Source organism: Syngnathus leptorhynchus, chromosome 4 (genome assembly GCF_054491065.1).
Source record: "Syngnathus leptorhynchus isolate UIUO chromosome 4, UIUO_Slep, whole genome shotgun sequence".
Taxonomy (NCBI): Eukaryota; Metazoa; Chordata; class Actinopteri; order Syngnathiformes; family Syngnathidae; genus Syngnathus; species Syngnathus leptorhynchus.
Genome location: NC_141198.1, coordinates 12034436 through 12058012, shown reverse-complemented (window position 1 = coordinate 12058012; position 23577 = coordinate 12034436). Strand labels below are relative to the sequence as shown.

General features: G+C 41.3%; 1 protein-coding gene across 1 annotated transcript; it reads right to left on the bottom strand.

The window, feature by feature from the left end:
- Nucleotides 1-304: 304 nt before the first annotated feature.
- Nucleotides 305-18061, bottom strand: trim36 (tripartite motif containing 36). The gene is made up of 13 exons (XM_085910539.1): nucleotides 17814-18061; nucleotides 16581-16815; nucleotides 10670-11016; nucleotides 10318-10464; nucleotides 9440-9535; nucleotides 8596-8733; nucleotides 8030-8145; nucleotides 7621-7742; nucleotides 5014-5131; nucleotides 4730-4932; nucleotides 3032-3215; nucleotides 2538-2651; nucleotides 305-2178 (listed from the first exon to the last, which is right to left on the bottom strand). Exons 1-13 carry the CDS (start codon nucleotides 17847-17849, stop codon nucleotides 1809-1811), a joined length of 2226 nt encoding a protein of 741 aa, XP_085766665.1. The 5' UTR covers nucleotides 17850-18061; the 3' UTR covers nucleotides 305-1808.
- Between the last annotated feature and the right edge of the window lie 5516 nt (nucleotides 18062-23577).

Here is a 23577-nt window from a genome sequence, read left to right as displayed (position 1 = left end):
CCGAAATATTATTGCACTCAGTTAGGTACATACAAGTGTTACTGACATGCGGCATGCTAGCTTTACTTTTGTATCAGCTTGCCTGCAATTTTGGTTATAAATTTGACTTGATCTGATTTTACACCCAAAAATAAAAACAGGGAACACAAAGACATTCAGCTGTTGTTTACATTCTGCCAGTGAAAGCTGCCCTGTCAGTCTTTAAATGCATAGAAGTTTGTTTTTTTTGGATCAAGTTTGCAACTGTTGTGGAATTGAAATAAAATGAAAAATATTTTTTTTTTCATGATGTAAGACTGGAGAGTTCAAATGTAAGAAGCTTGATTCTATTTATTTGTAATAAACCAATAATACATACATGTACATCAAATTAAAAGGGAATTACGTTAAAATAGTGACTTTACAGTAGTCAGAACAGATTACAACACACTTGCACAGAAAACAACCCTGCTCTATAGTGATATGAAAGTGGACGTTTCCAGTGTACAGCTTATACGTATAACCAGACAATATTAATATGTTTATAAAACCTGACGTCAAAAGAGAAGGCATGTTGAAGGCGAACACACTGAACGTGACTTAAACGAAATGGTGGATCTGCAAAGGTTTATATTGACCACAAAATAAAAATAATCCAGGCTTGACAGCAAGGAGGTAGGTCATATAGTTAAGCAAAGCACCAATGGTACCAGAAGACCCTTCTGAAATAAAAGCTAACCATTAAGTGTCCGTGTTGCTACCCAATATCTAATTTCCCAAACGTAAATTGCCCTTATGTGAGTGAGTGTAAACTATGCTCGCAACATTGGAGAAAGTCAACGGTGCTTTTCAAAGGCTGCTCGGTTGCACCAGATTTTCCTTTATGTGTGAAGGCGGAAACAGGCTGGATGGGTATATCGTGTTCACATTCTGACAAAAGTGAGTGAAGGACACAAATGTGCTAGGTAGTGATACAGTGTCGGAAGAAAGAGGGGGGGGGGGGGGGGGGGAGTGCAAAAAGTGTTTTCAGTGATTTAAAAAAAAAAAAAAAAAAAAAGTCAACAAGTGTTATCAAATGAACCCGAGTGCATGTTTCAAAACAATTGTGCAACTATATCAGGGAATTGTTGAGCAAACAAATGAACCGGAAGGCACGGAGGAGCTAGCACTAAAAGATTCGCTACGAAGGCTTTCTCCCATCAGGTCCACTAAAAAAAAAAAATCTGCTACACAACAGTCAATCATGTGATCAATTATTACACGTCAAGAGCAGGTTCCCTCCAAATAAACATACCGTATATAAATTAAACATTAAGAACACAACCGACAACCCAAATAAAAAGTTTACTCACAGGCCCAAATTTGGGAAATCCTGCTCTGGAGTCAGATGAATTAAGAATTTGTTAAATCCAAAAGACTTAAAATGGCTGCTGACTAATTAAGCAGCTAAATTGAAACATTAAAAAACAGACTTTGGTACAATATTACACATCTCATTGCTTTGTACGAGGAACGATAATAAAATCGTGTCATATTAGTGTTGATCAGATCAATTAGACAGACCAAGAGCGCAGATCTAAGCCATCTCAACAGGCCTGGAGAACTCTAGAATCAGACTCTTGAGTCTGTATCATATTAGTGTTGTCATAACATACCAGCTCAGGTTTCACAGTTGGATGTTTCACAGTCGATCAAATCCGACGGAAGAAAAAAAAAACTATTTGGACCAAAGACCCTGATTGAAGCCGCCTCAACCTTCCTACCACATACCATGCCAAAGTACACTTGCCAAAAGGTGCAAATAGAGCGCTGACCACGGCCAGTCGCCCTCAGAAGGTGAGCCTCTTGGCGGTGACAAACTCCTCCAGCTGGACCTTGCCGCCGCCCATGAGGCCGAACGCCGGGTACATGATCCCCGAGCAATCTACTTGCCTCTCGTAGAGGCAGCGCATGTTGTCGGCGTCGTAGAAGTACACGCGGCCGGCGTCGTAATCCAGGCACACACCCAGGCGCTGCGGCATGGGCAGCGTACGGTTGCCCGGGTCGCCTGAGGAGGTGGCGGCAGTGGCAGATGAAGACAAGGGCGACGTCTTGGGGATAAAGAGCTTTCCCATGCCCACAGTGAGGAGGGTGAAGGGCTGCGAGAGCTCGTAGCAAGCGTCCTCGCTGCCGCTGTCGTGGCCGCTGTCGTGGTCGTACCTAGATGAGAAATGGTTGTTTGACACTTTTCAAAGGTGCTGGTGTTTTGGTTAGCAATGTTCACCATCCAAATATTTTTGTTCGCAATTGTTGCATTCCAATTCATTGATGACACCCATTTTGTTTTCTTTAGAAAATTATGGAAATAAATCTTGTTTTATTCGTGTGAATTTGGGTCTTTAGAAATATTGTTTTAAAAGTAATTGCACAGTAAAGAAAAAAATATTACACCAGTGAGTTAATTATTACAGAATACAAATTATCCAGGCAATTACACGAAACGCAAGAAAAGGCCTCTGTCTGAGAATTTAATTTGGTGTGTTGCAAAAGATCTAACGTGCAGCGTGACTGGAAAGTACCTCGGGCTGCTAGTGTCCCTCGGGTTGTGAAACCATTCCAGCAGCTTTGTGTCCGAGGCCACGCCCACTTTGACCAAGTAGGACTGCGGCTCTACTTTGAAGGCCCAGTAGTGTCTGCAAAACAAACATTTGAAATATTAACCAGAGTTGATACACATTCAACAGCTTGAACAGAATTAAAAATAATTAAACCGTTTTTGTCACAGCATCAATTGAATCCTGTTCCTTCTGTTACCTACTTTGTCCATCTGATTGCAGTATAAGACAGATAGCAACAGTATACTGCTCATCCCACTTGAGGTCAAGACAAGACAATCAGATTGTAAAAAATAAATTGGCAGAATGACTGATTTCATCTTCACTCATGTCAAAATACCACTCTATTCTTATTTGTAAAAAAATGAAAACACTAAAATGCATGAAAAAAGCATTTTTCAAAAGGGTTTCTGTTCTCGCCACCACCATAATAAACAATATACTGTGTTGTGACATACCTTCCCTGAGAGATGCCCGTGTCACCAATAATGTAGTCCAGGCTGACGTAGCTGCCCGTCTGCACGCGGTCGGCAGCGAGCAGGAAGGCCACGCCGGCCACGCTCTCCACCGCATCCCGCCGCTTGTTGAGCACCAGGCGTTCCGTGCAGAAGCCACACTTGTCATTGAACAGGAAGTCGAAGGCTGTGCGTAGAGAGTAGGGCTGTCACAATCCAACATTTTTAAGATACATTTTTCTGAATAATCTAATAAAATTTGAATGAAAGAATTGATTGTTCAACAAAATACTTCAATTTGGATACAGTTCTACTATTGAAAAATTGTCTATTGAACATCGTGCTTTTAAATTGCATTATTTTAAATAGCTTTTTTATGCCAAAACAAAATGTTTTCTATTTCTAAAATCCCCATCCCAAAAATAATTCCCATCCCACCCTAATATGAAATTTTTGTGATCATCTCCAATGCTGAGACTTCACTATGTGTACATGCCACAAGTGGACACATGAGGGCGCTGGAACACAAATAAGTCATTAGGTTGGCTTACTACTCCCTCAAGAAATGTAATCACCATGTGTAGCTAAACTCCTCATTTGGATGGAATTAATTAGCTTCTATAAATAGTTAGTAGGCCAACATTATGACATCATGCCATAATGTTCGCTCAACCTTTTGCATGGAAGGGCAATACGGGGTGGGGTCTACTCCAGGGAGGACACGCTCATTTATGGGTCTGGGAAGTCCTTAGAACAACTGGGGCATAATAATTCTAACGTCTGCCTGCACACCACAGCAGAGCTACATTTATAATGACACCAATTGAAGTTGACGTCTACCTGACGACAGTGTCAAGGGAATAGCACAGGGTAAATTTGGCTCCTCCCCCAACATACAACGATCCTAGTCTCTCGAGTCCAAGATTTTGACTCTGCGTGTGTTCTCTGGCTTCAAATTCCTCATTAGTGATGCACATTGAATCCTTCAACAGAGCACAGGAATGAAGATGCACCAATCACAACACGTGTCCAAATTCAAATCCAAGCCAAGTGACTGTCCCAAATTGCATTGAGTGGAAAGGACTCAGCCAGAGAAGCAAGTGAACAACCTTTTGTGAACAAAGGACTGATCAGGATTGTTTGTGACTGGCATTTGAGTCCATCTGTTTGCACTGTTTGATAAGAAGAAGCGTAAAAGGGAAGCCGTATTCTTCCACATGACCATCTCACACTAGCTGCCGACTAAACAATTCACCCGCTCACGCTCTGGTTAGAATAGTGTGAAAGACAGGCAAAAGAAAAAAGAAAAAAAGAAAGCATCACCATGGTGATCTGCCAAAACATCATTGTGCTACATTGCCTCTATTGTGCGCCTCAGAATTGAAAACCTAAAGAGCAAAGCATCTGTCATCTTCTAATCTGTCTCTGAGCACAAAAACAAGGATTATCCATTCTTTTATTTATTGCTCTGGGCAAAATCACCAGGCAAGTCACTAATCCTATGCATAATCACATTTTGAGATTTTAATTAATCATCTGCAAACACCATTCCCAGGAAGCTCTCCAGAACACTCCAAAAAAAAAAAAAACATCACCTGGATTACAATACAGATTATAAATCATGTAAACAATGCATCTATTCGAATACTTTTTGTCACCTATGTGATAAGAGCAATAATGCCAACTGATGTTTCTTCTTACCAGGTGCAGGGGGTGTATGGAAGGTGGCTTCAGGGCTATAAGGGCTGAACACCGAGTTCCGGCAGGTGCGCACCCTGAACGCGTACAAGCTGCCGGGGTCCAGGCCGCACACTGTGGTGCTGGCACCATGCAGGTGCTCCATCGCTTGCCAAGCGCCATCCTCAATATCCTCTTGGGACAGCGACCGCCTCAGGTCACCCAATCTGAAATCAGGAAATGTTTAGCTACAGGATGTACTATTCTGCCGATGACATCAGTGCATTCAGTAAGTGTGCGGGGCCCACTTGCGGTACTCTAACACGTGCTGGTCTGTGGGTTGGTGGTCGTCAGACAGCCTCCAGAAGATGGTGGCCTCATTATAGACTCGGCTCTTGGACAGGTCAATCATGGGGGGGTCTGGAACTGAATGAGGGTGGAAGCAAATCTCGATATTAAAGGGAGGGGATCTTTAAATGAAGTCTTTTGCGAGTGCAAGTGCCCGATTCCCATTTAAGAACTGTCAAAACTTATTTCAGTAAGCACCAAAGGATCAACACTTTTTTTTATTTGTTATAGCACTAAAATAGGTGCACCATGAAATGTCATGGAGAGCACTTGAGCCGATGGAACAAAAGGTTATTAGTTCCTCCCAAAATCTCAGAATGTCGCACTTTGGGCCTGAGAGCTTCTACTTAACATGTGGCCTTTACGGTATAACAATACTAAGATGTGAAAGTCTAAGTGATTGACAAATGTCATGAGAAGTGGATCTCATTGATTCACTAAGACGGATCTATTAAAGCCTTTAATCCTGCTCAGCGATGTACTTTGCTCTACTGCGTGAAGTGAAGCAAATGTATGTGCATAAGTGAATCATCTTGAATAACGCAGAGCAACAAAACAACCTATTATTGACTACTACTACTACTTCTACTACTACTTTGATGGCAGAAATTCAAACACAAACAATGCCTTTTAATTATTTCCCATGTTTGTCGCCAGTTTGCAACAAAATTGGGCCAGTGGGCCATCAGACATTTAGATTGGTAGCAGACGGAGTGCAGCATTGCCAAGTTTTACTGCAGGGGGTTCGGATTTCTCTCCTTCCCATCATCCTTTGTTCCTGCTGCATACAGGAAATCGACTCTTTTTTTCACTATTCAGCTCATATTTCCTTAAGTTGGTGTCTTTACAAGAGACATGTTGTTGATATGAAATACATAAAATTAAATAGAGTATTAATGAAGAAAAATAGAATTCAGTTAATGTTCTTTAATCATTTGGTTTGCCTCTTTACTAACAAGGGTCCATCAGGTAACTAACACGTCCCAGTGTTGACTACCCAAGTAGCATTCCTCATTTACTGTAAATGAAATTGAACTAACATCCTTCACTTATATGGCTAACAAGTTAACGGTTGTCCTCCGTATACTAACCAACCAAGTTGCATTGTAGCTCGGAGTTTTTGTTTGGCTGACATGCTAATGAGAGTGAATCCCTAGACAGACTAACGCAAGTAGGATTACAATGTGTTTAGTAGCAATACAACGTAAGCACTTGAGCGTCAGCCGTGCTCACAGACTTCAGTGTTGACAGTGAAGGAATAATGCAGACTGTTTAAGCATTGCTGACATAGCAAACACAGCTGAGGTCCCCTTGGCACGCCGCCATACTCCTTTTGAGTGGCCCCAAGTCAACAGCTGATAACTACCACTGAGCAGACTGAGAGGCAGACTCCAAAATGTTCCGTTTAAACTCTACTATCACTCAAGCTCAATTATATACAATAAATTGCAAAAGCTAAGCTATCTAAAAAGATCATTGACTGCAACAAATATTGCAGGACTGTTCCTAATAAAAACGCTCAGTGGACCGAATTAAAGAACAAAGCGGGCCAAATGTGGCCCCCAGCCAGACCTTTTCCACCACTTGTTTTTTTTTTTATGCGCCTTTCAGTTGAGTTTCCTGTGAGGGCTAATGGTGCTCTTAGCAAAGGAAATGCTGCTCTGCACTGCACTGGACTAATTTGATTGAAGCGTTGGCAGTTGATGAGCCATTAAAGTATCTTCTGGCCAAGCATTTAAACCCTAAAAACAGTGTCCATGTGTGTTCATGTTCCACAAAAAGCAAGTGTGTCATTTTGTGGTAAAAAGCATTCTTCACATCAAGACGTTTATTTTTGTTAACTTTAAGGGCAGGTCCCTAGATCAGTGTCACAAGGAGGACTCTTAAAGATTTCAAGCCATCTCTTTGTTTTCCCATAGCCACTCATTTTGGTTAGAAGCCTTCCTCTTCACAACATGAAACCACTGGCAAGTGTAATTACCTCAATTTGTATGCACTTTTGTTCCGCGTGAACCATTTGAACTCTAACTTCAAGAGTACCACGTAAACGGGCACCTAGGAAAACGTTTCTCAGATAAAGCATGGATCTTTAACACACCCGGCGTGGAGGCTACGTAAAGATAAAGAGGAAATTGCTCATTTGTTAGCCAGTCACTTAATCAATGAGCTTACGAACAGAAGAAAGTTACTGAATGGCAATCGGTCGGGTCAATTACTCGATGCGGATCTAATGTGCCAAAGGTTAGACTATTCCGCTAACGATTCGTTCCTCTTGTCAACATAGCAACATTGATTGGAATTACATAAAAGCTATTGTAGGGCAGCAATTGTATTGACTTGCTCTCTCGACACTGGTCCTTCCACAATCGTTGGGACGATGACATCAGCTAGGTATGAAAAGAATGTGGTGAGAAGACACCATGTTCTCACATGTCAGGTTGTAAACCAATGATCAGGTCTCAATATTGATCCAGGATTGATCCCTGTGTCTCATTCAGACTCTTGATATCTGCAGATGTCTGCGCTTCACTCCAGCGAACAGTGTTGTGTGTGTCATGTGACGTTACCTCCGCCAAAGCACAATTCTTTGAGGAGGGTCTCTTCTCTGGACGTGTCCAGCACAAACTCATCAAAACAGGAGTCTGCTGATGGGTGGAAAGTCCTTAGAGACTCTGTGGCCTTCTGGATTCTGTACACGCACACACACACAATCTTATACCGATATGTATTTGAGGCATTTTTTTTTCTTTCATAAGAAAGGATTAGGAATAGTGCTAGAGTGAGAGTGGACAGTATCATGATCCCATGAGTGCAAAGGTTCCGTTCTTATCCAAAGCCGCTAATGGAGCTCAATTAACCAGCTTAAGGTTGCTGACCGCATTTGAGAACTTGCCTGCACGTGGCTTGCCATGTTGATGTTCTGCAGCCTCACAAACAAACAAAGCCTAGGTAACTTAAAGGGTCTTAAATATATACCTGACATGCAGTTGCTTGGCAGTCTGCACAAAGCAAGACTGGTCAGTCTCTTTGAGGACTTCCTGAGCATAGCCCACCAGGCCACTGTTTTCCAGCATGCCCTGGTACCCCTCCATCTGGGAAAGTACCGATAAAAGCTCATTAAAACTCAAAACTAATTTTGTGAGGACACAGAATAGAAATGCTAATAATAATAATAATAATAAATGATTCAAACAAAAAAGAATAAAAAAAAAACAATTTCAATAAAGTTCTTCAATTTTAAATTATATAAAAAGACAATGAAAAAGTACACATGTAATTTAAAAAATTAAAAATAAGATCAATAAAATTTGAAAATACATTTTGATTCATGTACATCATCCATCCATCATGTAGCCATTACAGACAAATAAAACATATTTTCAATTACATTTGCGAGACATAATTCTCTTGATGTGAGTTGTGAAAAAAAATCCCCAAAATATAAAGTTCCAACAATTTCAACTGAAAGACTATCAAAAGAAATACTGAAATTGTAAAAAAACCAGAAAAAATAATCTGCAGAAATTCTCACACACATGTACCTGGGATTTGAGCTGTCCCATGCGCCTGCTTCGTGACTGCTCAATGGATTTGAGCATTTCCGATTTTCTCTCCTGCAGGGTCTCAAACAGGCGTTCAAAGTGCTCGTTGGCCTGACGCTCTGCTAGCTGCCCATTTTCCTTTGAGACAAACGTGAAATATTACCAGTCCTCTCCAGGGATTTTTGATAGTGTGCGTCAGCCTGCATTTTATTCCAATTCAAACAAATGTTAGGTTGTGCAAGACAACCAAAATATACCCCATCATCCAAACATTAACATGTCATCGTAAGTCTTGACCAACAAAACAAACCAGGGATATTTAACAGTTGACATTAGTTTTGAGGGAAAACACTTCATCCATTCAGGCTACCATTTTATCTAGATAACAACCAATAACAGATGACGTTTCAGACATTAAGATGTCGTCTTTGAACAACAGCCGCTACTCTTTAAAACAAAAAAGGGTGTGATAAGAACACAATTGGAGGCTGGTTTAGAAGAACCCAACCTGCAGTTTTCTTGTATGTGTGGTTTACCTAATTAACCTGGATGCACTTAACGCATTGAGGAGTCAACTAGATATTGCTGTTCAACTCCACGGACAGGTTTTCAAACAAGTCACACTATGTTCCCTTTAAAAAAATGTGTGTGCTACAAAATATTAGACTACTTTGTTCTGTTTTCTGTGTCTGTGCCATTTGTACAGAACAGGGACATTGGGAGGGGAAGGGAAAAAAAAATGTTTCTACCGGGTTGAGTCATTGACTAAAAAAGGAAATCAAATTGACAAAAGGAAATGAAAATCATCTTTCCAGGATGTTGTTGAGAGTTTCAAGTTTTGTACCTCTGTCTGACTGATGAGCTGCTCCAGCCCGGTAATTTGAGCCCTGACTTGGTCCTCTTTGCTGATGAGGTAATGGATACTCTTGGCCAGCTTCTCCTGTGAGAGAACAGATGAAGACGCAGCAGATTTTCAGGTGGCCTACATATACACACACTGACCAGGCAATTGAATAGGGACACCAGCAAACTCCAACGAGGACCATTATCTGCATAGACGTGTTCGTATGGAACACAATGAGATGATACTGCAATTTTTTTTTTTTTTTTTTGGTCCCAGCCACCGAAACCTGAAGCAGGGCCAACCTTAACCGCAGTTTGACAGCACAATGAATAACAGTCATGGGGGACAAATGGTTGCATTCAACATTAACACGCCTACACTCAGCCGATTGAATTTCACACAGACTGTTCGCAGACGACAAGTCTAAACTCATCTTGTGTTCAAAGTGTTATCATTCACAACCCCCACTATATTACAGATTTCTAATTTTAATGCCCTCGCAGTGGGCAAGGAGAGACATTTATTAAAAGATGGGAAAATGGCAAGGCACAAACACAATGAGCACACTTGAACAGGAGCTGCTGTGGGCCACAGCTCACATTGAAACACTAATGCAAATTTGCCAACATCACACCAATTTTGGTGTGTTCAAATCCTTTTTTTTTTTCTTCTTCAATGTGTGCCCTAATCAGTTAATATGTGCCTCAAAGTGTCTAGGGTGGGTTATTCCATGTTAGTTTGTGGCCAAAGGGCCATATGTTCCCCACCATCAGCGTTAAACCATTAAACCTGTTCTCCGGGTTCTTCTGTCAATTCTTAGAAGTGACGCTAAGAGCGGGTCATGTGACACAGCACGATGCCTCACGCAAGTTCCGTACCTTGAGGATCTTGTAGGCGTTGCTCATGGATGTGACCTTGTGGTTGGCGTGGGTGCCTCCGAGCTTGCACAGGTGGCACACGGGCCGTCGGCACGCCTCGCAGTACATGTTCACCTTCTCCATCTCGTGCTCGGGACACATCAGCACCTGTGACGTTAGACAGAACGTGACGTTGAGCTAAGTTGAAGTGAAACAGGAACAAGCACCAGACTTCCAAAAAGCATCGAAACACAGTTTCCTGATCCGAGTCTTAAAATAGAAACTGAACTCAGCGCTCAATAAACATCAAAAAGAGAAGTGATTAGTCACTAAAGTGACTTTAGTGGAAACTGTGACGGTTCCCGGTACTTGCCTTGGGTCTAAAGTTGGTGGTGGGTCCCACGTACTCGTGCTGTGCCCTGGGCGTGCCCCAGGGGTGGTGCATCTTGAAGCATTCATTGCAGTAGCTGGCCTTGCAGTCCATGCAGCTCTTGGTGGCCTCTTGCTGCTGCGGCGGCTTGCAGATGTTGCACGTGATGGCAACGGCGGCGCGGGCCGCCTGCCGGTAGCGCTCCACGATGCTCTCCAAAGTGAAGTTGCGGAACAGCATGCTGATACCGCGCTCGCCTAGGTCGATGTCATGCTGACAGCCCGGGCAGGCGATGGTGGTGACCCGAGGTGTCACGGACCCTCGGCGCCAGCCCGGGGATGAGATGGAACCTGGGGTGGGGGGGGGGGGGGGCGTAGTGAGTGTCATGTAGAGAGAGCATTGCATTCACAGCCTTGGTCTTTTGTTTGGGATTTTGTCTGAGGCCCTACTTGTGAATACCAAATTGATTTTAAAAAATTCAGTTGCTAACAAAATACCAGCACAGTTGAGCCACTGAAAATTTAACTGTAGTAACAGTATTTGAATTTACTGAGAAGCATCTAAAAATAAAGGCGCACGTCCTAACTGGAATTGAATAAATCAATTAATTAATTCATTAATACATTAATTAGGCTACATTGAGCGTCCACCTGCAAATTCTAACGCAAGTGCTGTGTCAAAATGTCTTGCATTATATGATTCCATTTGATTGTGATCACAAATAGGACCTCAGCATGCTCTCCTCATTTTGTGCTTGACAAATCAACAACTATTGACTACTGTTCCGTGGATGCATGTAACAGAAGCACAACACAAGGCATCATATCAGGCAGCTGTCACTCATGGGTCCTGGAGGAGGCGCTATCTTAGGACCACTGTGGCTTGAGATGACAAGCAGTCTTGTGAGGGGAAAGAAAATGGGATCTTTTTTGCAAGTCATTCGCCATTCACAACAGTGGCAGACAGTAAGTGTTGATTGTTAAGCTGGACCAAGAGACATTCTGTGTTTGAACGATATTAAAGACAGCAGAAATGATCAAAATCAGAGTTCATCAAATTGAGGTCCATCAGCATCTCATAGACCAACAGCATGTTATGTTTTTTCTTTGCTTTTTGTACTTTTAGGTATGATGCTACTTAAAATTGTTTATCTTTGGTAGAATATGCATGATAGTTATACACAAATTGACAGTTTCCTGTTGATAAACTTAGAGTAGTTTTACTATTGAGTTTAACAGTGGCTAATGTCTTATAAAACTGTACGAACTACTTGTATTGTTAGCTTTTACGGTCACGTCAAATTTACACTCCTATTATTTCCTGCAGACTTTCCTATTTCAGCTCCATTATCAGGTGTCAACATTCACATCAATATTTTTGCAACTAATTGTTACTTAACATATCTTGTACAGTTAACAAAAGTTGGGCGACAACATGGTGTTTCTATTTTCCTGTATATCTAAAACAACTTGAAAGTCAATCAGTGTGACAAAAGTATTGTCTTTCATTGTAATGAATCATTTATCCAGTTGTCATATTAACACTTACTGTATTTCCACACATACAACACAAGAACTCCTAAAGCAACAGTGCTTTTAAGAGGTTTTTTTTTTTTTTGCCTTCACAATACTGTGCTTGTTACTGATGCAGCAGCATCCTAACAAGTGAGGTGGCGTACACATCACGGACACAAAGCAGTGAGAATGGACTCAAAAACAAGTGTGTGAACACACTTAAAAGCCAGCAAACTAAAGTGACGACTCAGCAACCACACAAAAAAGACAAAAGAAAAAAAACACCACATTGACAAGAATATTGCTTCACGTTTTTGGGGAGAAGTGAGGAGTGCTGGATTTATCTCAGTATTTCCGCTTCGTTTCCGAGGACCTGAAAATTCAATCAAACACTCCTCAGGTGAGGTAAAAACATTGTGGAAAGGGGGGAAGGGGGGGGGGGGGGAGAGGGTGAGGCAGCGACAAATGTGTCAACTACGTCGGGTCTGCATATATGCCGTGCGCGTGAGCAAGGGGACGAAGCGTGACGGTTTGAGACATTTGGGCTAACAGCTGCGAGAGTGGAACCCCTTGACCACGACAAAGTCAAGATGAGGATGAGGATGAGCATAACGTGACTTCCATGGCCCGGCCGGCCCTGCAGCGACAGTGCTTCTAACTTGAACTCTTCAAGATGATTTTGATGTTGTCTAACAATGTGGCTGCCCGTAAAAACCAGGACGGATATAAATCGGGTCTGTGTCAAACGTTCGGGAGAATCTTGGAATGTTTTGAACTCCTGTTTCCATACTAACATCTCATTGAACCTCAACTTCTCATGTCTGATGTAATAGTTTTCAGGCAGTAAATTTCACTACACACAAAAAGTTAGGAACAGCAATCAAAGAAATAAAGCTTGGTCAGATATAATTTCTTGGAAGAATGCTCACTTGCATCCAAAGCGCAATTAAACATTGGCAGCTCTGACAAACAAAGGCTCACTCATCTTCTGTTTTGCTTTTCTTGGCTTGCCGTGACAATTCAGCAAGCGCTAAACGATTAGCAGCCGCTTTGTGTATTTAATGCCACGAGGTGACGATAAGTAGAGCGAGCAGGGGGCCCCGGAGCCACTGCTGTCAAGAAGAGCAAGAATGTGGGCGAGCCCAAACGGCGTTGGGGAGTTTGAGTTGGAGATTCTCCGTTTCAACACAAACCTGCGATCGTCGTCTGACATTTTTCTCGTCATTCATTTTGATGGGGAAATTATCAAGATAGATGCAATTGTGACCATTAAAATCCATTGCTAATTTAGTTTTACTAAAGTACCCAATCGGTTAACTATAACCTAATCATATTTAGCTGCAGAGAAGACAGAAATGGCTTCTTGTTCAACTTGCTTGGCAGTTGTCAAGCACTCTGTAATGTAATACTGCCACCTCCATAACTGGAATGAATTATTAGCAGCCGTGGCTAATGACTTTTCAATCAAATTTACAAGCTTGGCGTCCCCGTCCCCCCCCATGTCATTTAATGGATGTATTTCTTGCGCTGGATTGTTTCCTGATGTATTTATTGTATCTCTTTTGCTATGCACAAGTGAGTGCAACAGTTACTACAAACTAAGTGACTAAAAAAAAAATGACAAAAAAAAGCTATTATATATAATCTGTTGAACTGCTTCATAGAGTGAATTTGCATTTGGTAGTGATAACAAAGCTAAAATAAATAAATAAAAAGGGGTGAGGACTAGCGGAAAAGTAGCACTCAAACTAGGGTTTTACAAAGAGGGTCCCACTGGCGACACTGTACTCACTACTACAGTAACTCAAGAGCCGGAGGCCGCGTCTACCTCGACTTCCGAGCGACCTTCGCACTGTGGCTGAAAGCAATTGACAAAAAAAAAGAGGTGACAATAAAATATGAAACAAAGGCATGAATGTGAGATCATGTCATCATGAGAACAGTCAGTGATAAGCAAGTGGTTAATTAAAATAAAAAATAAAAAACACGAGTCTCATGTAGCTTGGAGTGGAATATAGTTAGATGATTGAACACAGTGGGTAAGCATAGTAACAATGCGTATTCACAGTGCCATTTTGTCCACATTTGGCTGAAGTTACAGATTTATCCGAGAAGGGAATACTTTTATTTTGAAATGGCAGCATACCAAAACTCCAATCCAACCTGATTGAGAGGGATTGGCAAGGGAAATCGACAAAACCGCCCAAACATAGGTGTGCCAGGCTTCTGGCATCATATTACAAGAAAAAAAAAAATGGTGGGGTTAACACGTTGCCATTATGGGGTGTCGTGGGTGAGGAATTTTGAGGAAATGAATTAATCTAGCTCTAATATAAAATGTGGAAAAAAATACAACCCAGTGAATACTTTTCAGATGCACGATATATACTCAAAGGACACTTCAATAGGGACACCTGTGTTGAAATGTCTGACAAGGATATCATCAGACGGTGCAGGTATACCTAATGAAGTGTCTACTGAATGCATGTTGAACACAACTGCATGCAAAAAAACGGAATTCACTTCAATACAATATGATGCATTACATCAGTGCTGTTAATATCCTGATTTAAAATAGCTTCTCTAGCTTCAGTGGGACGCACACGTTTCTTTTTGCAAAAACCAACAATTGAAAACTTATTGAACATTTGCCAATCCTTCAATGTGGTATACCGCCCGGGTTCGGCCATGACACTGAACTCTTTTTCCACCACCATCCCTACCACTACTACTATGCATTTTTTGGCATTCTTGGATGTAGGTCAGTCTTGGTCCTACAAGAGACATTTGGAGGGAAAAGGGCATTGGATGTCAGCTGGGCCATGCGTTCTACAAAGGAAGCCACAAAAAAGTTGAGTAATGGACTCAACTTCAAGAAGAAAAATGGATTCATCACTAAGTCTTTGGTATGCCGTGCGACTACTAGCATTCGTTTATGCAGCACGCCACAGTAGTGCCTGTCCCAGTTGCACACTGATCATAAAATAAACAGCCAGCAGGTCCTCTTCCATTCTTTTCCTTGTACTAATCCCTCATTCATTCCTTACAGGGGCAGCCTGCGTCACCATGGTAACTGACCATCCGGGTGAGCGGCGGAGGCCGGCATGTTTTTTCGGCGAAGTAATTGAGCTCGTAAGTTCTGGCTTTTCAACAACAAGATGCTCTGTGCGTTTTTGTAATCATCTTATTTAAACGTAACCAATGCGGATATTCATAATCCTGTGTAGAATGTTTACAGCCTGCTAACGCTGTAGCTGAGCATACTTGGTCATAGTTGACATATTGGGGAGTTTTCCTAGCACAGAGGGGCTTTCAGCATGCCCACAGATTTGCTTATTCAAAAGTGGAGGCTTTGGTTTCCTGTGTCAACTCAAGACATGCTGGATATAATAAACTCATTCAGCTTGCCTTGGAGTGTCAGGGTAGGGAATGTTCGCAAAGAGACAGGTTTGGGTTGCTTTTCTTTTTCTTTTCTTTTTTTTTCCTACCCAGAAGCTCTCGGTTGCATAGCAACCACTTGTAGCTTGGTCTGCTAATTAAAATATGCCACTGAGCCAGAAAAATACAGCGGGGAGAGCAAGGATGCATGCCTGGTGGCCCGCGGCCAGAGTACACCTTAAATCACCCCTGCCCCCCCCCCCCAAAAAAAAGAAGACATAAAAAAAAAAAAAGTGGCGCATCTGCCGCCAAGCTTATGTTTGCATGTGTGTTTATTTGGTCAATTCTTGCCACGCAAAGCCGCTGCAATGACGAGGGAACTATTGTGTATCTCTGAAAAACTTTTCCCAAACTTAAGCAGGGAGCCAGACACTGTTGTGACAAGTCCAGAATGCTTAAATCTTCGTTCAAGCGTCAGTGTTTGTTGATTGTACTGGGTTATTTGACACTCCCCCTCACTTAAAACCAGACAGTAGTCCCATTTCAGGCTTAAGCTTATCAAAACTCAGACATACTGTAACTGATAAAAGTGACTCCTACTTGGAAAAAAAAAAAAAAGAGACAGGATTAGCACAAGAAAGGCGTGTGTACCACATTGTCATGAAATCATTTGTGTTCATTAAAGTAGGACAAGGAGGAGGAGGGAGGCACAATAACGCGTGGCCCACTTTAAGCTCGGCCCTTTGTCTTGATCCTTGTCAACTGGAACCTCAAAACTCCAAAACTTGGAAATTTCATCCACAATGTTGATCCAAGTTGTTACTTTGCATGACTACTTTTGAACAAAAACGAGAACCGTGATGCAAATATGCAACACCCAATCACCTTTGCATTCCGTCTTGAAAGTTAAGACAGGGTTTAACTCGATTTTCACAATTACATGAATCTAAAACTGACTCCTAAAAGTAACCTCGCTCAATACATCACAGCTGTCTCATAAGTCTCGTCTCACACCGACTGACCTGATCGTACGAGCTTGTCCAGCCTCTCCATGGAGGGCGATGGCACGCGAGACCTGGGGCTGCCCGGCATCGAGCACTCGGAGCCACCGTCCAAGGAGTCGTCATAGTTGAGCATGAGCAGCTCCCGGACGCATTTGTGACAAATGCTGTGCTGGCATGGAAGGATGAGCGGGTGTGTGAAGAGCTCCTTGCAGATGGGGCAGATCAGCTCACGCTCAATATTCTTGATGGGAACCTGTGGGCGGCAAAGCCATTAGCCATCATTTAGTAACTCAATGTCCAGCACATAGCACTGACATAGTTCTGACCAACTTTTTTTTCCCCATACATGTTCCAGACTTTTTGACCAAATTTTATTTCATCCATCTTTGCATACAATTAGTATGCTACATACATGCTACACATCCGTTAGGTTTGGAAACGCCTTAGAATTTAAATGGCGACAAACACATTGGGGTCAAAACAATTAAGCAATTAACTATTGGTAATGCACAGCTGTGAGCTGAAAGTAATTCCAGGTCATGAAGGTCAACCCCATCACATAAAATGTGAAAAACTACTCTGCGGGCAAAATGTACCTACTTTATCGAATCTAAGTTATAAAGACACATTCTCTGTCAACCGCATGATTTAAAAAAAAAAATAATAATAATTAAAAAAAGACGAAATGTGCATAACTACTATGAGAGCAAAATGTACCTACTTTAAAAAATCTAAATTATAAAAACGCATTCCGTTATCAACATTTTTGTCACCCAAATAATTCCGCCTAAGTGCGTTACAACTTTTTTTTTTTTTTTAATCCCATTTTAAAAAGTAGTTTTCTATCACATAGGTGTGACCAAATTGGCAAGCACAAGGACACTTGACGTGCCAGTGCGACAATTAATAGTCTGCAGTCTCTTGGCTTTAGCGTGGTTCTCACACATTATATAAGGAAGGATTAAGTAGACCAGCTAAATATAGATCTAAAAACGAGTGTAACGTGCGTGTTGCTCACGTTTGCGACGCGCAAGGCTATTGTAACAATATAAAGACAATCGCAGAAATAAAGCTCAAAGATGATTTTTTTAAAAAAACGCCAAAATGTTTCAAAGTTATAAAAGAAAGCTCTCAAAGAAGCGACAAATCGGAAAAATCTGTTTTGAGTTTGCGAGTTTTTATGGAACACACATGACATTTGTGACGTATCGTCTCGCCAAATGCAACAAACTTTTTGCCCAAGTGACTTACCGCGTGTGCGCTACTGCGCCGCATCTCTGCAGTCATGACGAAGGGGGGGATTTCACTTCCCACAATAAATTAAACAAGAAATGCTTTTTCTTTCGTGTCGCAACACAAACGGCGTTTGTTTGGATCGCAGCTGAAGCAGAGTACAAAAAAGCCGTGTGAACTTTTCGTGACGCAGCGGAAAGAGTAGAACCGGTGAATTAGCAGAAGTACCCGACGCTTACTGCGGCAGTAAAGGCAGCACGCGGTGGGGAGGGAGGGGGCGTGAGAAGAAAGAACGGGGTGGGAAGAGGGGGGGATCTCCATGGGAACCACAGTTGCTTTCAAGAGCATCTCGTAAACTTAATCACCTAGCGCATAAATCTAACAGTCGCATTTTTGTACTGTCAAACGAACACGGTTTGGTGGAGAAAATGGGAGTTCGTCGGCTCTTAAAGTTGAATAACGTGACAAGTTAATTGACACCATGATTGAGCCTGTTTGAATTGAGTGCTAATGGCTAATGCTAACACTTTATACAATATAAGTGTCCCGTGACCTATAAAGTTTATAGGTATACCGGCAAATTGGATCAAAAATTAGTCAAATGCAAAAGTGTTTTTTTTTTGTTTTTTTTACTCTGAGTAGTTTTTTACTCTCAGGGAAATTAGGGTATATTGTTTATTATTGTGATTCAAGTTTCCACAATTACTTTAGAATTACATTTTATTTTTGCATTTCAATATTAAGCACTTCATTATTATTACTATTTTTTGCATTTAAAGACGACTTATGAATTAAAACACTGCTTGTACAACATTGTATGGCTCGTGTGGGCCGTAGTTTGACCCTAGCACAGATTTTCTGCAGTATTATGTCAAATGGGAATTTTTAGAGTCATCACTAAATGGTAAATGTATCCTTTCTTCTTATTCACCATGCAGGCTCTCGGTTACCGGGTGCCCTGGCCTGGCCTGGCCTGGCCCGGCCTGCCTGACTTACTGCACAGCTGCTGCCAAGGATGCCACATACACAAGAAGAGTGTGCACCCTGCCTGCAGCACTGTAGAACTACTGTACTAACACACAAGGACAAATACACTCTCGGCTCATTGCAACACAACAAAAGGCTAATACAACAAAATGCTGCTCGACAATTGATCTTTAAATAGATCGGTATGAACATCAATATCCAAGATGGTGCCGGAACTTGTTTAGATCTAACAAGAATACATGCACTGGTCTATTTTAGGCGACTCAGTGTATAGTACACATCTGATAAGAATAAAATACTCACTAACCATATAAATCCAAATGTAATATTGTCATGCCATCATATGGGGTCAAGGATAACAATGTTGCTCATGCACTTCAGTTGCTTTATTACCATGAGCTGTACGTATTAAACCACATGGCCATATGGTATAGACATAACTAAAAAGGCCTTTCATTACCTTTTAATTATGTTACTTGACTTTTATTCCTAATGTTTAACTTTTCAAAGTCAGGACATGAACACAGTGAAAGCAGACTCATCTCATGTAACAGACAGTTATGGGATGGATGAATGAGTTAGTGTTTTATTGACTGAAGATGAATTTTTCTAGACGTTATCATTATTTTGTGTTGCGTGTACATTTTTTGTTATGTTTAGTGTACATCATATTGTGCAATAAATGTTTTTTTTTGCTGAAGAAGATGAATTTTTCTAAATGGTTCGCATTATTTTGTGTTTTGCAAACGAGTATATATGCTCAATTACCATACCTGAATAAAAAAAGGTTATAGAAAACAATTTATATAGAATCATAAGGTGATTTAAAAAAATGTCGTTTCTAATTTGGCAAATGTCATTTTTAGAACTCAAGTTTTAAAAATGTTTTCTTTTTTTGTAAAAGTACTGTACTTTTTGGTGAAGATTTGATGTACACAACGGTATTTGGGTTCCCTTTTATTCCACAGTAGGTCCAAAAATTAGGAACAGCTCCCAATGCGATGCGGTACAGCTCGACCCACCCACCTATAATAAACCTATTATTGCGAAATGAAAAAATGACTCTTGTAGAGCTAGAATCTTTTCATGCATCACTCGTATTGGAGTGCATTGGTGTAGCCACAAAGTGATCCATTCTCATATTGTACATGCACATGACGAATTATTCTGTGCAATAGCGTACAGTGAGAATGACAGCAGCCTTTCTGCATTAAAGAGTAATGACTAGAGAATGGCAATAAATCTCATATAAAATGACGTAAACACCCAAAGGTGAGGCCCGTTGTGCATCGTGTATCATATTAAAACGCCCGTAAATCATATCATTGTGTCATAAAACTGAAACAGTCAGCCTTCCATAGCTTGCGCCCATCGCCGGCGGTCAAACTCACCTCGCCGCGCTCGATGCGCTCCACGATGCTGGCGAACTCCGTCATGTCCTCTGAGTCCGACATGGCTGCAGAATGACTGGGATGAGATGATGAAGAGGATGCAAGCGCGGGAGCTGTGTTAAATATTCCACACACACATGGCCAACAGCTGTGGTTTAGATCAACATGAGAGCCATCCCATCCACCTCACTCCCCTCCCTGTTATGTGTGCGTTCGTCTTCTACCGTGCATGCGCAGAGCACCGGAAAACAATTTTCTTTTCTTTTTTTTATATGCAGTATATTTATAGATATACTGTATACATTTGCCTGTTACCTCCCTCCTTGCATGTAAACCGCACCCTCGAGAGATGTCTCCTGTCACACAAGAGCCCCTTTGAGAACGAATGAATGGCGCCATTCTTCAATACACTTGTTTAAATTATTCATATTTTGTTGTAATATGATTGACAGCACGGAAGAACAAAGAAGGACAATGATGTTCTCCTGTTTGGTGCAATCACACCTTGCTAGTTACCTGCTGTGTATTATGGAAATTCATTATGTCATAATTTATGGATTGTAATTATGTGACCGAATTGATCCACATCATGGGTCGATCTATATATTGATTTTCATACCGCATCAACATATTGATGGCTATCTATCCCTCTATTACCCTGCAATTGTTTGTCATTGATCCATCAATGAATCCATATCAATGACCCAGCGTGTCAGGTGCAACACTGAGCTCCATAAAGCGTTTACTGTAATGTACTCGTTAAACGGGGCCTCCTTCGCCTTTAACAGCACCACAATGAACAGTGTGAGGTAGGATTAAAAGTTTGTGATCTCATTTTTTGGGTATTTTGGAAATGCCACTTGTCCAACGTCGCCAGATGGCCTCTTTGGCGCCGTGTCGCAGACACATTCCACATGCAGGGGTCTGTGATAAGAATCACAAGTCAGCTACTTGCTGTCATTGCTCTCTCCAAACACATTATTGTATTGACAATAAACTGTTTCAGATTACTTTCACAATAAATTATGTTCGCAATGACCTCCGAAAAGCAAGAGCCAGAGAAAGGACCCCTGGGGAACACCATTGATTACTTGTAGTCCTTAATGCTGCCTGTAAAAATGGCACTGACATAAAAATTGCTAGACAAATACCAAAGTTAGGATGTGTTTGTTGTACAAAAAAAGTTCTATTGGGCTTTTTTTCTTGGCTGAATAGGCTCAAGCCAATTACAGAGCAAAAGGCTCTCATGCCGCATAGGAAGTAAGAGTTCAAATGTTGACTCAGCAAACCCGAAGTGGCCTCCCTTTGCACTAAATAGACAAACATATTGCGCTTTGTGTTTCATTGATTAGGGTGGATACGGGTTACACAACTGCAGAGGAATCTCAACTGCACAAGCCAACAACATGCAGTATGCTCTGGCAAACATCTCGATAAAAACAGGAGAAAAAAAAAAGTAGTATTACTTCACTGTAAAATGGACAGTTATCCACCAACAAAGCTAAAATAAAAAGGTTATAAATAATTTAATGATTTTTAAATGGATGATATGATTGACTCTGGAGTCATGAGTTTGTGTAAGTAGTCAAATAGTCAAGATGAAAGGATTGTCGTGTCATGTAAGCGGAAAAATCAGGAGGAATTGTGTAAAATTTGGACAAAAGGCAACAATGAGAAAGACTGCAATGTATAGTACAACACCTGAGTGGTTTTTAAAATTTTTTTTTGTCCCTTCATCTTTCGTAGAAGTTGTTCAAGGCCCTATCAGGTTGCACGTGTTGCAAAAGGACGATCGCACCGCACCCAAATACAGCTGTGGCTGGCGGTGAAAGGATCTCCTCGACAGTTTCAACCCGGGTCGGGCTCAATTCCCTTTTGATAGCTCATAGAAGGTCGCGCATTTTTCCTTCATAGTTCAGTATCGGTCACTCTGCAAGTGTGTTTGGATCTTAAGACAGTGACAGTCAAAATCGTAAAGGTCTTTTTATCGGGTCTGCTGATGAGGAACAAAACGATTGCAACAGGATTACTGGATTGATATTAATCGTAATGTACCAGATTTATACATTGAAAAATGCTAGCAGTATACAAGGGAGCCTCCACTTGTAAGGCACGAAAAAGTGAGGGATCTATTTGAGGGAGAACTTTATTTCTCTACTTTGGTTACGGAGTCTATTAAATGGGCCATATTTGAGGAATTACGTCAAAACATTTGGTTATCTCCATGTTCAAGGCAAATTTGGTCGACTGCGTGTACTATTTACGACTAGAATATTCAAACCAAACTAGCAGTCACCTTTAGGTCATTTATTTCTCTTCCATACAGTACAGTGTTTGTTGCTGAGCTTGGTACCGGCAAAATATTCAAAGCTGAACATACAGCACAAACATTTGCATATCCTGTCCCAAGTTTTTGCTTGCGCATATTTACAATGTTTATGGACACTTCTTTACAAAGCATAGAAAAAATAAATGACATTTGATGTTACATTATGTATATCAGTGGCTGTATGGCAAAGAGACGCTTCATGTCAGAAGTTAAGTGGCATAAGTCGTGTAAGCATCGAAGGGAACTGAGACTGCTTTTTTTTTCCCTCCTCCTTCAGAAATGCATTTGGTTACTGAAACAAACGTTGCAGGGAAAAATGCACCAAAGTTGTTAGAAGGAATAAAAAGGAAGTCTGTTTATCAGACAAGAGTCATATGTTGCCAAGCTACACTCGTGCGCGGGCAAATTAGAACAACGCGAATAACGCGAGGCACATTTCAAAGCGGTCTTCACCCCCAAGGACACAAACATGATGAATGTACGCTCGGGCTTTAGAAGATGCATGGAATGCGACATCATTCCATTAGAATTGATCTCGTTCCCCCATCTGGCAAAGCAGCAGTGCTGAGTTTTAACAGCAGTACAGAGCAGATTGCGGACACCATAAAAAAAAAAAATCTTACGATTTTTACATTGTTGTTGCATTTGAGACAAGCAGTTTAAAAAGTCTTTTCAGAAGAGCACAAAAGAAAAGGCTTGTGGTCAAAGGCCAAACTATGAGTGCAACACCGGATATATACTTGGTTGAACAGGACTGTGTGTTATGGTCATTTCACTAGGTTGCTATGTTTTACACCATCTTGTCGCTTGCCTGACAAGAATTTTACATACCCTGACAAATCTCTCAGTATCTCCGGCAAAATCCCACTTTTCTGTGTTCTGCTTAAAAATCAGAGGTGGATCATTTACAGTTATGATAGTGCAGTCGTTTTGAACCAGAGGCAGCTCAAGCTCCTCATGCACATAATGAAACATTTTGTACCTTTTCTTCCTAATGACGATATTCTGATATAAAGGACACTAACACAGTATGATTGGACCACGTCATTTCGTGGTCGTTTCACCTTTCATGATA